The sequence below is a fragment of the Sesamum indicum genome, linkage group LG13 (assembly GCF_026168435.1).
Source record: "Sesamum indicum cultivar Baizhima isolate 11 linkage group LG13, ASM2616843v1, whole genome shotgun sequence".
NCBI classification, from domain to species: domain Eukaryota; kingdom Viridiplantae; phylum Streptophyta; class Magnoliopsida; order Lamiales; family Pedaliaceae; genus Sesamum; species Sesamum indicum.
The window spans coordinates 9,839,661-9,853,034 of record NC_142669.1 but is presented as its reverse complement, the minus strand read 5'-3'; the positions used below and the strand labels follow the sequence as shown (position 1 = coordinate 9,853,034).

Sequence of the window (13,374 nt, the reverse complement as noted above, 5' to 3'; positions counted from 1 at the left end):
ATTCCAGGAACTTCTCTGTAATCTGGAGTCTGATTCTACTTTTTAAATCAAAGACAATTATACTAAATTTATTATGTGTAGATCTTCCATTAAATATTTAATATATTATTAATAATTAATTTAAAGAAAATTGAACGGACTTCATAATTAATAATTCATCATCTAATATATGCAATTTAAAATATTAATTCAATACATCGTTAGTTCAAATGAATAGATATGTTCAAACAAAAAAAGAAAAGAAAGAAAGACACGTCCAACTTTGGTTAAAATACATTTTACCCCCTTGTATTTTGTTAGAAAAGCTATAAATTCTCTAGTATTTTTGAAATAGGCTATAAAATCCTCATATATTTTGTAAAGCTTAGTAAAAAACCATCCTTTCCGTTGGTAATTAATGAAAGGTGCATCACACACGCTCCTTATGCGTCTAAGAATATTTTTTAAATATAATTTTTTGAGTTTTTATAATTTAAACTGAATATTAAATTATATTTAAATTCAAATAATTTTGTAATTTTTAAAATTGAAATAATTGTTAAATCTAAAATTAATTTAATTAATTAAAATATATATTTAAGTACAATGATTATTATAATTAATTAAAATATACATTTAATTATTATACTTAAATAAAACGATTCTTAATTAACTAAGATATATATAATTAATATAATTAAAATTAAATAAAAAATAAAAAATAAAAAGCTGGGCAAGTAGCGTCATAGACATCTTTATCTGAGGCGGCCCTGGAGCTAGAGGAAGAAAGAGTAGGAAAAAGGTTGGCTCAATCAGGAAATCGTGTAAATAATAGTCACCCTCTTTCTTAATCTGGAGACGCAACTTTGGGGGCGATGGAGTCACCGCCACCCTCTTTTTTGATCTAGATGACGTCGCCCCCATCTGCGGAGGGGGTGGTGGTAGGCAGTGGGGTGGGGGTGTTAATTTTGTTTGTTTCTTTTAAATAATTTTTCTTTTTCGAATATATATTTTTTATCAATAAAATCTAAACTTTTAATTTATTTTTTTTTTTTATAAATTTAGGGTCCAACTGTTAAAATTAATTTGTTAGAGCTAACAGATGTAATATAATCAATATAATTCCAACGATTATTAAAATAAAAAATAATATATATTAAGCAATAATGTAATAGTCATTTTGTAAAAAACTTAACGTCGTTAGATAGATTTATCGGAAAGGGGCAATTGAGCTAAGCTTAAAAGAACACAGGGGGGGGGGGTTTAGCTTATTTTTAAAACAAATGAGGGTTTTTAGTGAATTTTTTAAAACACAAGGGGATTTTATGCATTTTAACCACCAACTTTAGAAGTGAATACATCACTTATTAACTAAAAAAATATTAAATTTTACTTATATTATAAGCTTTGGTGTCGGAAAAGTACATTTTTGGTCCCTCAATAATATTACTAAAATGATTTTTGGTCCATCTTGTTTCATGAGTTTTTGGACTAGTAAATAACTTTGATGAGTATTTAAAAATCTCTTCTAACAAATTCATCGCATAAAAATATAGTTATTATTATTTAAATAATTTAAAGGTATTAGGACTAGTAAATAACTTTTTTTTTCCTGTAGAATTTAGTTCTTTTACAACTAATTTTGATTATTATTAAAAAAAATTACTTAAGTAAGAATATAATATTTTTTCACAATTAAAACAAACACTCGAAGACTCATATATATATATATATCCATACGAAAAGGCACAAAAATTAATTATTTACACATAATTGATCATTATTAAAAAGATTATTTAATAATTGCAAGTCAACATACCACCAATCAATTTACTTAACATCAACTTGAATTCTCCTTTTTCTGCCCCGACTCCAATCCCCAAGCAACCATCGTACACAACACCAGTCATAGTTACAAAAAGGCAAAATCTCACACTATGTTTGGTTTCAATTTTGCTTTATCTTCAAATGGGCCAAAACACGAACAATATTTGTCTTGATTTGTTTTGGAAGTTTTGGTGGTATTGTGAGATGTTTTGAAACAGTGTCTCTTTTGTTTTTTTTTTAAATAAATTTACACCTACAAATAAAAAAAATATATTCATACTCATACATATATATAAATATATATAAAACAGTCATGATTTGACAATAAATAGTAATTTTTGTCTCCTACTAAACAACATCAAACATATCATACTTATTTTATATTATCTCCAAAAACAAATCCAAACATACACACTATCTCTAACGCATACTTATTTATCTTTGTTTTTCTCTCTCTATCTCCACAAAGTATATCAAAACAAGTTAAAAATGAAACCAAACATAATGTCAGTTTTTTCGCCGCAATTTTTGAATTTCTTCCGTTTTCAAATTCAATAGGTGCAACATTTCAGAATTATTATGCTTGATTTTGCGCACATCCATAGATCTAGCTAGCCATTTAAAAATTCACAACTATCTGAATTCTTACTTGTTCATGAAGTCTTCAAATGAGCCACTATACGACATTAACATTCAAGTTTGGTATTTTGAGATGTTTGTGACGTCTCTACAATCTTGTTCTTCAAGCTAAAGTGAGGAAAAACCATGGACAACCGTTTCTTCAATTTTTCTGTCAAGAGGATAATATTTTTTACCATTTTACTTAAAATAAAGTGCATAACGTGAGGAAAAATGATGTCTTGGCGCCAATTTTCCGTCCGCAAACCAACTCTAGCATCTGTCTTTCCCCTGCAGCACTTGTTGACTAACGACACGTGATCAACACATATATTTATCTTCAAATATTTAATAGAAAGGACTAAAAGTGTCGATTTTTTTAGAATTTGGGTATTATATATGTCAAATCCACAAATCATGGGATTAAAAATGAATACCTCCAATCTAATGGGATCGAAATGCAAATGTTTTGCCTATTTATAAGCCGGTAGTAGAGTCGTCTGTCTTTGTTTAGCTCAGAAGCGGATTGATCAAAAACTCACTGTTCCATACTTGGTAGCATGGGTGGCATTAATCGAGTTGTGTGTGCGTGTCAATTTGTATACTTCAAACAATTTGAGGGAGTGGGTAGGTGGAAATGGCCTCAGACGGCGGAGCAGAGGCGGTGAGAAGTCCGCTGCTGGAGAGGAAGGCGGCGACGGCGGAGGATGGGTGGTTGAACAAGGTTATTGATGTGGAGGAGGCGAAGGACCAGATACTGTTCGCGCTGCCGATGATTCTGACCAATGTTTCCTACTACTGCATCCCTCTTGTCTCGGTTATGTTCGCCGGCCACCTCGGAGAACTCCAGCTTGCTGGCTCTAACCTTGCCAATTCATGGGCTGCTGTCTCTGGTTTTGATCTCATGGTAACAATCTTTACTCTCTCTCTCTCTCTCTCTCTCTCACCACACACTCTTTGTTTTTTCGAGAAATTTAATTGGTGGGGAGTAGATGAAAATGTTTGTGTTGTTTGCTAGTTCGAAATCAAATCGAATCTAAATTAGCATAGCAGGACGAGATTGCTGCTGATCATCCCTGTTGAGATAATGATGTCAAAACTTATCCTGAAAGAGAAAAAAAATAAATAAATAAATAAAGAAAGACAGAGATATTGATGTGAACATTTGATTGAGGAGTGCATGACTTGTGTTCAAATTTTGACTTTTGCTGGGATACAACAGTCTCCATCCATGACTCTCAGCTAATCACTATGAAAGCTTGACTTGAATTATGCTCTCAATCGCGTAGACATTGCACACGGGGTTGTTAGACGGTAGAATGATTGGTATGCAACAACAATCCATACACTTACTGCACAAAATACTAGATGTAGCATGAATTTAACCTCATGCTTTCCACTTTCCAGTTGCGGAGGCTATAGATATATGTTGGCTTTAGTGAAAACTCGAGTAAGTTCATGTCTATAAGGGACTAGATGTAAGATCATAGGCGATATCTATAATCCTGGTGGGACTGGAGCATCAGATCTTTTGCAACTCGAATTAAGTCTGATTGGTTTGCTTATACAATCTTCTATTTCCATAATGTTTGACCTTAAATAAACAAGCATGTCCGCATGATACCTTAACTATTGGTCCTTTCTTGTGTTTCCTCCGAAATAACATGGCTTGTATTGATGACTTTAGAATGAGGACTTTCTTCATTAACTCTTTGTTTGCTCTCAAAATTGCACCGAACCGTGTGCCTTTTCACCAACTTGCAATTTTCATGTATTTCTCTAGGTTGGCTTGAGTGGTGCGCTCGAGACATTATGCGGCCAAGCATTTGGCGCAAAACTATATGGGATGTTAGGTCTCTATCTTCAGGCATCCTGCATCATAACCATCATCTTCACCATCATTATATCCATCCTCTGGTGGTATTCGGACACCGTTCTTACTTTCCTACATCAAGATCCTCAAATAGCGAAAGCAGCTGGTCTCTATTTGAAGTACTTCATTCCCGGACTACTTGCTTACGGGTTCTTGCAAAACATCTTGAGATTTCTTCAGACCCAATGTATCATCTTGCCACTTGTTGTCTGCTCATTGGTCCCTCTTGCCCTCCACATTGGCATCGCCTATGCTTTGGTTCATTGGACCGGACTTGGCTACGGTGGAGCACCACTAGCAGCGTCGATATCATTGTGGATTTCCGTTCTCATGTTAGGCCTGTATGTCGTTAAGGCAAAGAAGTTTGAGCAAACATGGGAGGGATTTACTTGGGAGTCGTTGAGCCATGTTTTCACAAACTTGAAGCTCGCTTTGCCTTCTGCAGCTATGGTGTGGTGAGTAGTCTTTCACACGTTTCTCTGTGTTATTTACACCGATTGTAGTCTGATATTAATGTGACTCATAGAACATTCTGGTTGATGAAGAAATTCTTCTGTGCCCTGTTCAGTTCCTTTGTTTCTTATAAGTGACATTTTCTTGTTTTTCAATCAGTCTCGAGTATTGGGCTTTTGAGATTCTTGTTCTGTTGGCTGGACTGATGCCGAACTCGGAAATCACTACTTCTCTGATAGCAATGTGGTATGTTCTATGCAGCATTTTTGCTCCTTAATAGACTTCTACATGTTCTTTTCTTGTATTTTCTAATCATCGTAGCACTGTATATACAGTGTAAACACAGAAACCATCTGCTATATGATTGCTTATGGTCTGAGTGCCGCAGCTAGGTAATAAGATGATAAACCATGTGTTTCTCAAATTCCTATAATTTTCATCAGCTTTCTTACATCTGTTAGATCTTGTTGTCCATTCTTGCAGCACAAGGGTGTCCAATGAGTTAGGAGCTGGAAATACCAATCAAGCTAAGCATGCCATGTCCGTCACTCTTAAGCTAACCGTATTCCTTGCACTTCTCGTTGTTTTATCACTATCTCTTGGCCATAACCTCTGGGCTGGATCATTTAGTGATAGCCCCGTAATAATAGATGTGTTTGACTCAATGACTCCCCTACTTGTCGCCTCCATATCTTGTGATTTTGTACAAGGAATCTTATCGGGTAAGTTTCGTCTCTGTAATTTTCTGGCAGTATTAAGCTAAGCATAGATCACTTCTCTCCTCATTGGCAAAACGGATCGGTAATGCAGGTGTGGCGAGAGGGTGCGGCTGGCAGCATTTGGCGGTGTTCGTTAACTTGGGAACATTCTATTTCATCGGCATGCCTATTGCTACTCTTCTTGGTTTCAGGTTCAAACTACATGCCAAGGTAAGAACATGTGCTCTTAATTTGTTGGGGGTAATTACATAGACACTCCCTAAAGTTTTGACATATTACAAGACAACCCTTTTGTTTTTAAAAATTACACCGCATCCCTTGTAAAGTCATGGTTTGTATTATGAATCCCCTTCGTTCATATGAATTCAAGAACTGTTAAGCATAAATTACATAGACACCCTGTGATGAGGTTATGTCTAATTATGCAAACACCGATATCCTTTGTGAAATTTAAGTATACCATGAAGACGGGTTAGATCTAATTATACAAACATTCACCGTCCTTTGTAAAATTACAAGTATGCCCCTTTAGGTGGGACCGAGGTGATGTTTTGTCCTTTTGTAAAATTATAAAAACACCCCCTAAGTTGTTGTCGATGTAATGTACCTCAACAAGTGCTTAAAATAACAATTAGAACTTCAAGGGGTATACTTATAATTTTGCAAAGAGCAGGGGAGGTGTTTATGTAATATTTACTCGATTTTTGTAATGTAGAATAAAATCAAAGAGGATGAGGTGCAATGTCTTAAAATCAATGGGTTTCTTTGTAACATATATAAGTTAACTTCAATGTAATCAACTAATGTCGTTTCACGTATTCAGAACTTCATTTCGATTGTGTAATATGTATAAAAAATGTAGTGTCAACCTAGTGATGATAAAGTCGAAGAAATATACATTTTTGTTTCGACATTTCCTCATCTGGTGTTTCCTGTGTAAGATCAATAGGATATACACACACTAATTTTGTCCCTCGACCAAACCTGTTGGCTCAGGGGTTGTGGATTGGCTTAATTTGCGGCCTAGCTGTCCAGATGATAGGTCTTTTGCTGCTTACAAAGTTCACAAAATGGACAAGAATAGAGCTGTCCCAAGATTCATCAGCCAAGACTGTTGAGGATGTCTGAGTTCTTTCAGCTGCTGCCCGGAATAAAGTCTGTTTTCTATCCTTTTTCCACCATTGATAAACTTCTCAGTCATATAGAATATGATCCTACGTTGTAAAGATCCGAGATTGTTTCAAGAAAATAAATTAAGTTATACTCGAGTGTTTAATCATTTAAGATCAATTGTATCACTTAACTAACTTATTCCCTCCAAATGTTTTTTTACTCGAATTAATTCCGGTCCCATCAAATCAATCACTTAGCAGCTGTTGTTATACTTATTATGTGATTGGTCGTTATCTTTAAACTGTATATCAACGGCATGATTAGTATATTAAGTACACTCGTATAAATTAATTTCATTTGACTGAACTCGGCTTGTATTTCTGTATTATCTGGGCATGTGGTGAAGAATTTTGTACGTGTAATAATGAAGAATTGGAGGAATCCCTCTTTAATCAGGAATCAGATTCTATTTTCCAAGAATCAAAGACGATTATACTGAATTTATTATGTGTAGATCTTGCATAAAGAAATTCCTTTCAGGCTCTCTTTCCAGGCCTGGAGCCCATACCTTTGATGCCTCTATTGTTTGATTCCTTCCATGTTTATGTTTCTCTTACAAACTCCTTGACCTTTCGCCATGGTCAATATCAAAGGCCAATATTAACTACATATGGGATTGAAATTTTATTTCAAATTTTATTACATTTGACGCATAGACTGTGCGTATAAATGTTCCTTAAATAAAATAGATTGTATGTGCAACGTGTATAGATTAAATGCAAATTGCAATATAATTTATACTAGGAAATCTCTTACTGAATTTTCTATCTAAAGCAATTTTATTACATTTTCTATTGTATTTGGTGCATACACGCAACATGCTGAATTTGAATTTATTCAAAAACTCTCAAAATAACGGTAAATTTTTATCATGACAATGAGCCCCACAAGGAAACTTCTAGAAAAACTCAAGTCGTTTATAACCCTTTCGTTTCATTTTTATCTCTATATTTCCATATAAGACTTCACAATTAAATCATAAATTTTTATTTTTACAGTACAAAATTCCTACTTAAAAAAACCTACTCAATTATAGCATTTCGATCCTTTGCAAATTCCCAACCCATAAACAAAATAACTAGGTTTCCTCTATCAATCTTACAAAAAAGGTGATGAATCAAAACATTCCAAAATCCAACCGTTGCGTCTACACACATCTACACCACCTTATTCTCCACCAACAATGCAAATAAATACAAGCAAGAAAACCCTAATTTATTACTGCAAGAAAACAAACTTTATTGTCCTTAATTTCTTCACTTTCTCCTCGTATTTGCAACGGTAACCTCTCCAACTATTCCCCTATATATCCCCCCTCCTCTCCACCCCCACTCTCCATCTCTCCACCTCTCGCTCCATACATCTTCTCCCGTCGTCTCAACTTTCCAGGGTGGGTTCCCTGGATTCTTCTTCCAGCTACAGAAAAACAGTAAACATCAATCAAAGTATCCTCATATTTCTCCGGCAGTCATGGCTGATCATCATCGGAGATACGGTCTTCTCTTTCTTGTGTTCTTCTTCTCTGGGTTAATCAAGTTTTCTTTCGCGTATCAGTTCGTGGTTGGTGGTCGACAGGGGTGGGTGGTGAACACTTCTGAGAACTACAACCACTGGGCTGAGAGGATGAGGTTTCAAGTCAATGACACTCTCTGTGAGTGAATTTAGATTGAATTGATTCTTTTCTTTTTTCTTTTTTTTGTTTTTATTGTAATTAATTTATGGAGAATTCGTCCTGTTTTTTTTTTTGTTTTTGTAGTGTTTAAATACAAGAAAGGGTCGGATTCAGTGCTGGTGGTGAACAAAGATGATTACGACAACTGCAACACCGGAAACCCGATCCTGAAACTGGACGACGGGAACTCAGTTTTCAAGTTTGATCGCTCCGGGCCGTTCTTCTTCATCAGCGGTAACAAAGCCAACTGCGATCAGGGCCAGAAGCTGATCATCGTTGTCTTGGCCGTGAGGAACCGCCCCCCTCCGCCGCCGAATGCTCCCGTTCCCTCCGCCGCTCCGCCCAAATCCTCCTCATCACCTTCCCCGTCTCCCACGGGTGGAGCTCCGTCGCCAGCTAGCTCGCCCCTGTCCCCATCTCCCGCGGGTGAAGCTCCATCGCCCGCTACCTCTCCTCTGTCCCCATCTCCGTCTGTTGGAGCTCCGGCACCAGCTAGCTCGTCCCCGTCTCCGTCGGGTGAAGCTCCTGCACCAGGAACCTATGAATTGTCCCCGCTTCCGGGAGCTACATCCCCTTCAGGTGCTTCATCGGGGACACCAGGATCGCCGAATTCTTCTACTCCGGGAGATGTTAATGGCAATGCACCCGGCGGTGGCTCGCCGCCACGTTCAGTAGCGGCGCCGGCGGGCAGGCCGTCGGTAGTTGTGTTGGTGGCGACAGTAGTGGGAGTTGTGGGCTTGGGTGGCTGTATCGTTTCCCCGAATTAATGTTGTTAGGAATTTTATTTAATTTTTGGTAGGGAATATTTTGTTAATTGCAATTATTTGTCTTATTATTTTGTGATGGAGTGACTGAGTTTCAGTATATATACATATATATATATATACTTTTCTCTTGTCCCTTTTTAATTGAATTTTCAAATATTTGTTGTGAATATTTACAGTAAATTCCTCCCAATTTGTTGTTCATAATTTTTATTTATTTTTTCTCGGTGGTGGGTATAAGTTTATAGAAAATTATAAATTAGGTAGTAAAAATTAAAATTATTTGAAAATAAACGTTAAAATCAAAATGTTTATAATTTTGATAAATAGTATAATATTTATAATTCTCATATTAAGCTGTAGAAGTTGGTCGAAAGTATACATTAAAATATGTATAACTAATTTAATTTTTTTAAAAAAAATATTTGAATTTAATGTCCATACACAAACACGCACACACACACACATATATATATTGATTTGGATCGAAATTCACGCGACCTCTTTGGTCGGGCGAGTTGGTCTTCCAAGTGGTTCGAGATCTTTATCTCTCTCAAACTAGTGATTGAGCCATGAGAAAAGAAGCAGATTGTTAGGTTTTTTGCGATGGCCCCCGCTAAAATCGTTCGATGCTTAATTCAGTGTTTGGTTCTGAGGTCGTGAAAATAGGTCACTTAGGGAGAGTTGAAGCGACCTGAACATAAAAGTGGTGAAAACAACATACCATTAATGCACTGACTGGGATATTTATAAAGAAAACTTAGGGAGAGTTGAAGCGACCTGAACATAAAAGTGGTGAAAACAACATACCATTAATGCACTGACTGGGATATTTATAAAGAAAACTTGGGGGTCTGGTTGGCCCAATGTGCGTCCCCCACGTGTCTCGGGTTGCGGCCCGACCTAGTAAAAAATGCGTTGATCCTACTGGTAAACTTGTAATTTTGTGGTCTTTTTGGGATAAAATTATCTTTTTCTGATAAAAATATAATTTACCCATATCATATATATATATATATATATTAATTAGTTTTTTCATTTTCCCCGTCTCCTTTTACGTTGAGGTCAGAATGGTTTAAAAAAGAAAGTAAGAAGGATATTTTATGGATCTTTAATGAAACATTGATGTAAAAATAAATGCTCCATTTATAAGCCATGAATCTCTTGTCTAAATGCAATAAATCGTCAACAATTGGAAATAAACGATTCCCTCGGGACACATTTGCAATTATATTTTTTCAAAAAAGCCAAATATTTAAGGTGGTATATATTTATTTCGACAGATGAGAAAATTAATATCTTTTACTAATTTATTCGACCGGTGTCTCATTGGACGAGAACTTCTCCACTTTAACTTCGTATTGATTTCACAGTTTCATTCACTATGGTCAGAGTTGATGGGGCTTATAAGCGGCTCAGATCCTTCGTCGTCTGCAATGGACGGGAGATGTTTGCCTACATCAATTTTATACTTCATTTTTTAATATTTTTCGTTACCAATGCTACTCATATTAGGTAAATAAATACTAGTGATCACTTTGGATTGTAAAAATAATATTATTTTTTTCTTTTTTATAGAGAATAAAAAAAATAAATAAATGAAATTTCGCTTAAATGGTAATTAAAAATTCTGAAATCATCTTAAATTCAACTCTGATTCGAATATTGGAAAATGACCATTATAAGATAGAAAAAACATCTTAATTATGTGTTTTTATACTACAAAATGACTCATAAAAAAATAAATTATTATATCATTTTCTCTTTTTTATATATTTTCTTTTATAAGATGTATATATAATTGACGAGCTAAGTTGAAGAAACTTGTTCGTTGAATTTAAAATTTTCATCAAAAAAAAAAAATACTAGAAAGGTAATCAATCCAAATCACAAATAAACATGAGCAAGAACACCTAAGGCATGGAAATTGCGTGCTATTTTCACAAATGTTTGGCTTGCAAGAAAACAAATTCCTCAATCCATCTCGTTTCATTTTTTTTTGAAAAAAGTTGACAATTCTGAATCTCCATCCAAGGATTACATAATTTCATCAGACATTAAGGATTACTTATTATTTTTCAAATAATAAAAAAATATTTATATTTATAATTATGTTAAATCTTAAAAAAGCTCGTCGTAATTGGGACATACATAAAGTTTATTTTAATTATAGATGTAGAAATATGATTTAATTATTCCAAGTCTTAGTATTGGAAAAAGAGTGAGAAAGGAAGGGGTGGTGAAGAGGACATATTGGCCGACCTCTTCTCCATTAATCTGATAAAACGTGGAGTCCAATTATTAATGTTGTTCTAATTTAATGTTTTCCAACCATTCATCTAAGTAGTCAATTTGTGAATGGTCACTACAAACTCTTTTTTGGGAAAAAAATATATTACTAAATATAATTTGATTGAATATGTGGATTTTGAGTTTTATTGTATATATTTGCACTCTAGTACAACTTTCTTTTTATTTTTTATTTTTATAATTTGCAACTTTTAATACGCTATAAATTAGTACAATATGGACTTATTTATTTATATATATAAAAAAAAAAGACACGCTGTTCACTTTCTTATCTTGATTTTTTTATGAGATATCGTTCAGTTTGGTCGAAATTACACAAGTTTTTTTTTAAAAATGATCGATGAGAGGACTTTAAACTTATATATTGCACAAATTTCTCGTCTTTCTCCATATATAACGATAATAATAATTTATAAGAAAAAAAATAAAATTTGGAAGAAAAATAAAAAATAATTGACTCCCTTTTCTTTTATGATTTATTAGTTGATTCCCCTATTTTTTTTGTTTGATAAAAGGGAAAGAAAAAAGTGGGAATAATAGAAAAATAATTGGGAATGGTGTTGTGGCAAAAAGTTGTAATGATGAAAAAGCTACTTTATAAATTTGATGATGATGGGTGGTCAGGATTAAAGGGTGCACTGCTACGTGTCCCTCACAGTTTATTTGTTTATCCGTGGAACCTTCTTTTCAGATGTAGATTGATAGATATGTATGCCAATTGCCATGCCCCCTCTTCCCTCCCTTACTAATTAGTGTTTTAGCTTAAATTTGTATTAGTTTGATGATTAAGGTTGAAATTTTATAAATAAATTTGAATTTTATCAAATGTGTAAATTTATATTTTATATTATTATATTAATGTATTAATTCAAATAATATATTTTTTTATTCAAAATTATATTAAAATATTGATGTTAATTATTATTTTTATTTTTACAAAAAAGAGGAAAAAAGTTTCCTCCCTCCCCATCTCAAGACTATCAAATGTTTTTATTTTGATGCTCTAGTTTTATATGAATTAAGAACTGATAAAATATTTACTCAAAAAAAAGAAGTGATAAAATTAATATTTTAGAAATTTCTATTAAAAAAATCTATGTACATTGAACTGAAATCTTATATATATATATATATATATAATTATAATATGAATTTCAGAATGCATTCCATGAATTTAAAATTTGTTAAATTAGTCAATTTGAGGGTGGGATTTGGGAAGGCTACATATATTAGTTAAATTACGTATAAGATTTTAAAGATATATACATATTAAATTAATTTTTTATGGGAGGACTCGAGACCCGCCCCCAACACCCGTTTTTAGACCCAAACCCAATTCACTAAGAGCGAGTTTTCCTAAGTGAGAATCTAATTGACATCCCTACGTCCGAGATTCGTTTCTTGAATTTGGGTACTACTTTTACAAAAAGCGTCTTTTAAACCCACGACAAACAGAAATGCGAAGCTTAGTTATCGATTGTAGACTACGTCTACTGCAACAACAGTTATTTTTAGAACTTCAATAGCTCTAAAATAAATTAAAAACTAACAAGATGAACATTTATAAAATTTGACCAACTAATTATTCACAATCAAATTTGTAAAGGTAGTGAATGAGTATGAAAGCAATTTATAGATGAAATAGATAGGGAAGGCATTAATGAACTCATCAAATGGTTTAAACTCTTACTCTTTCAATGTCGGCAACCATCATTTTTTTTTAACTCTTACTCTTTCAATGTTGAGCTTAATTAATTAAATCCAATTTCATATCTTATGTATTCACATTTGATTTTTATATTTAACACATCAAGCTCAAATAATTTTTTTAATAATTTTATCGGGATAATTGCATTTATACTCTTATGATCTATGATATAAATATATAACCTGGGCTGAAAAGGTATGTTCTGGAATCAAGACTATAGGTCTTGGGTTTATACTCCACCAACATATGGGATGTTATTCTATTTTAATAGTAGATAT

The 13,374-nt window shown here is 33.7% G+C and overlaps 2 protein-coding genes across 3 annotated transcripts; both read left to right on the top strand.

The window, feature by feature from the left end:
• Nucleotides 1–2,922: 2,922 nt before the first annotated feature.
• Nucleotides 2,923–6,831, top strand: LOC105176981 (protein DETOXIFICATION 18). 2 transcript variants are annotated; one of them, XM_011099986.3, is made up of 7 exons: nucleotides 2,923–3,331; nucleotides 4,208–4,752; nucleotides 4,910–4,996; nucleotides 5,086–5,142; nucleotides 5,234–5,472; nucleotides 5,561–5,679; nucleotides 6,466–6,831. In XM_011099986.3, the coding sequence occupies exons 1-7, from the start codon at nucleotides 3,062–3,064 to the stop codon at nucleotides 6,595–6,597; spliced, it is 1,449 nt and encodes a 482-aa protein (XP_011098288.1). In that variant the 5' UTR covers nucleotides 2,923–3,061; the 3' UTR covers nucleotides 6,598–6,831. The 2 variants fall into 2 exon arrangements, with proteins under 2 accessions (XP_011098288.1, XP_020554420.1); XM_020698761.2 differs by lacking the exon at nucleotides 5,086–5,142.
• Nucleotides 6,832–7,948: 1,117 nt separating this feature from the next.
• ENODL1 (early nodulin-like protein 1) lies at nucleotides 7,949–9,222 on the top strand. The gene is made up of 2 exons (XM_011099987.3): nucleotides 7,949–8,293; nucleotides 8,399–9,222. Exons 1-2 carry the CDS (start codon nucleotides 8,113–8,115, stop codon nucleotides 9,079–9,081), a joined length of 864 nt encoding a protein of 287 aa, XP_011098289.2. The 5' UTR covers nucleotides 7,949–8,112; the 3' UTR covers nucleotides 9,082–9,222.
• Nucleotides 9,223–13,374: the final 4,152 nt, after the last annotated feature.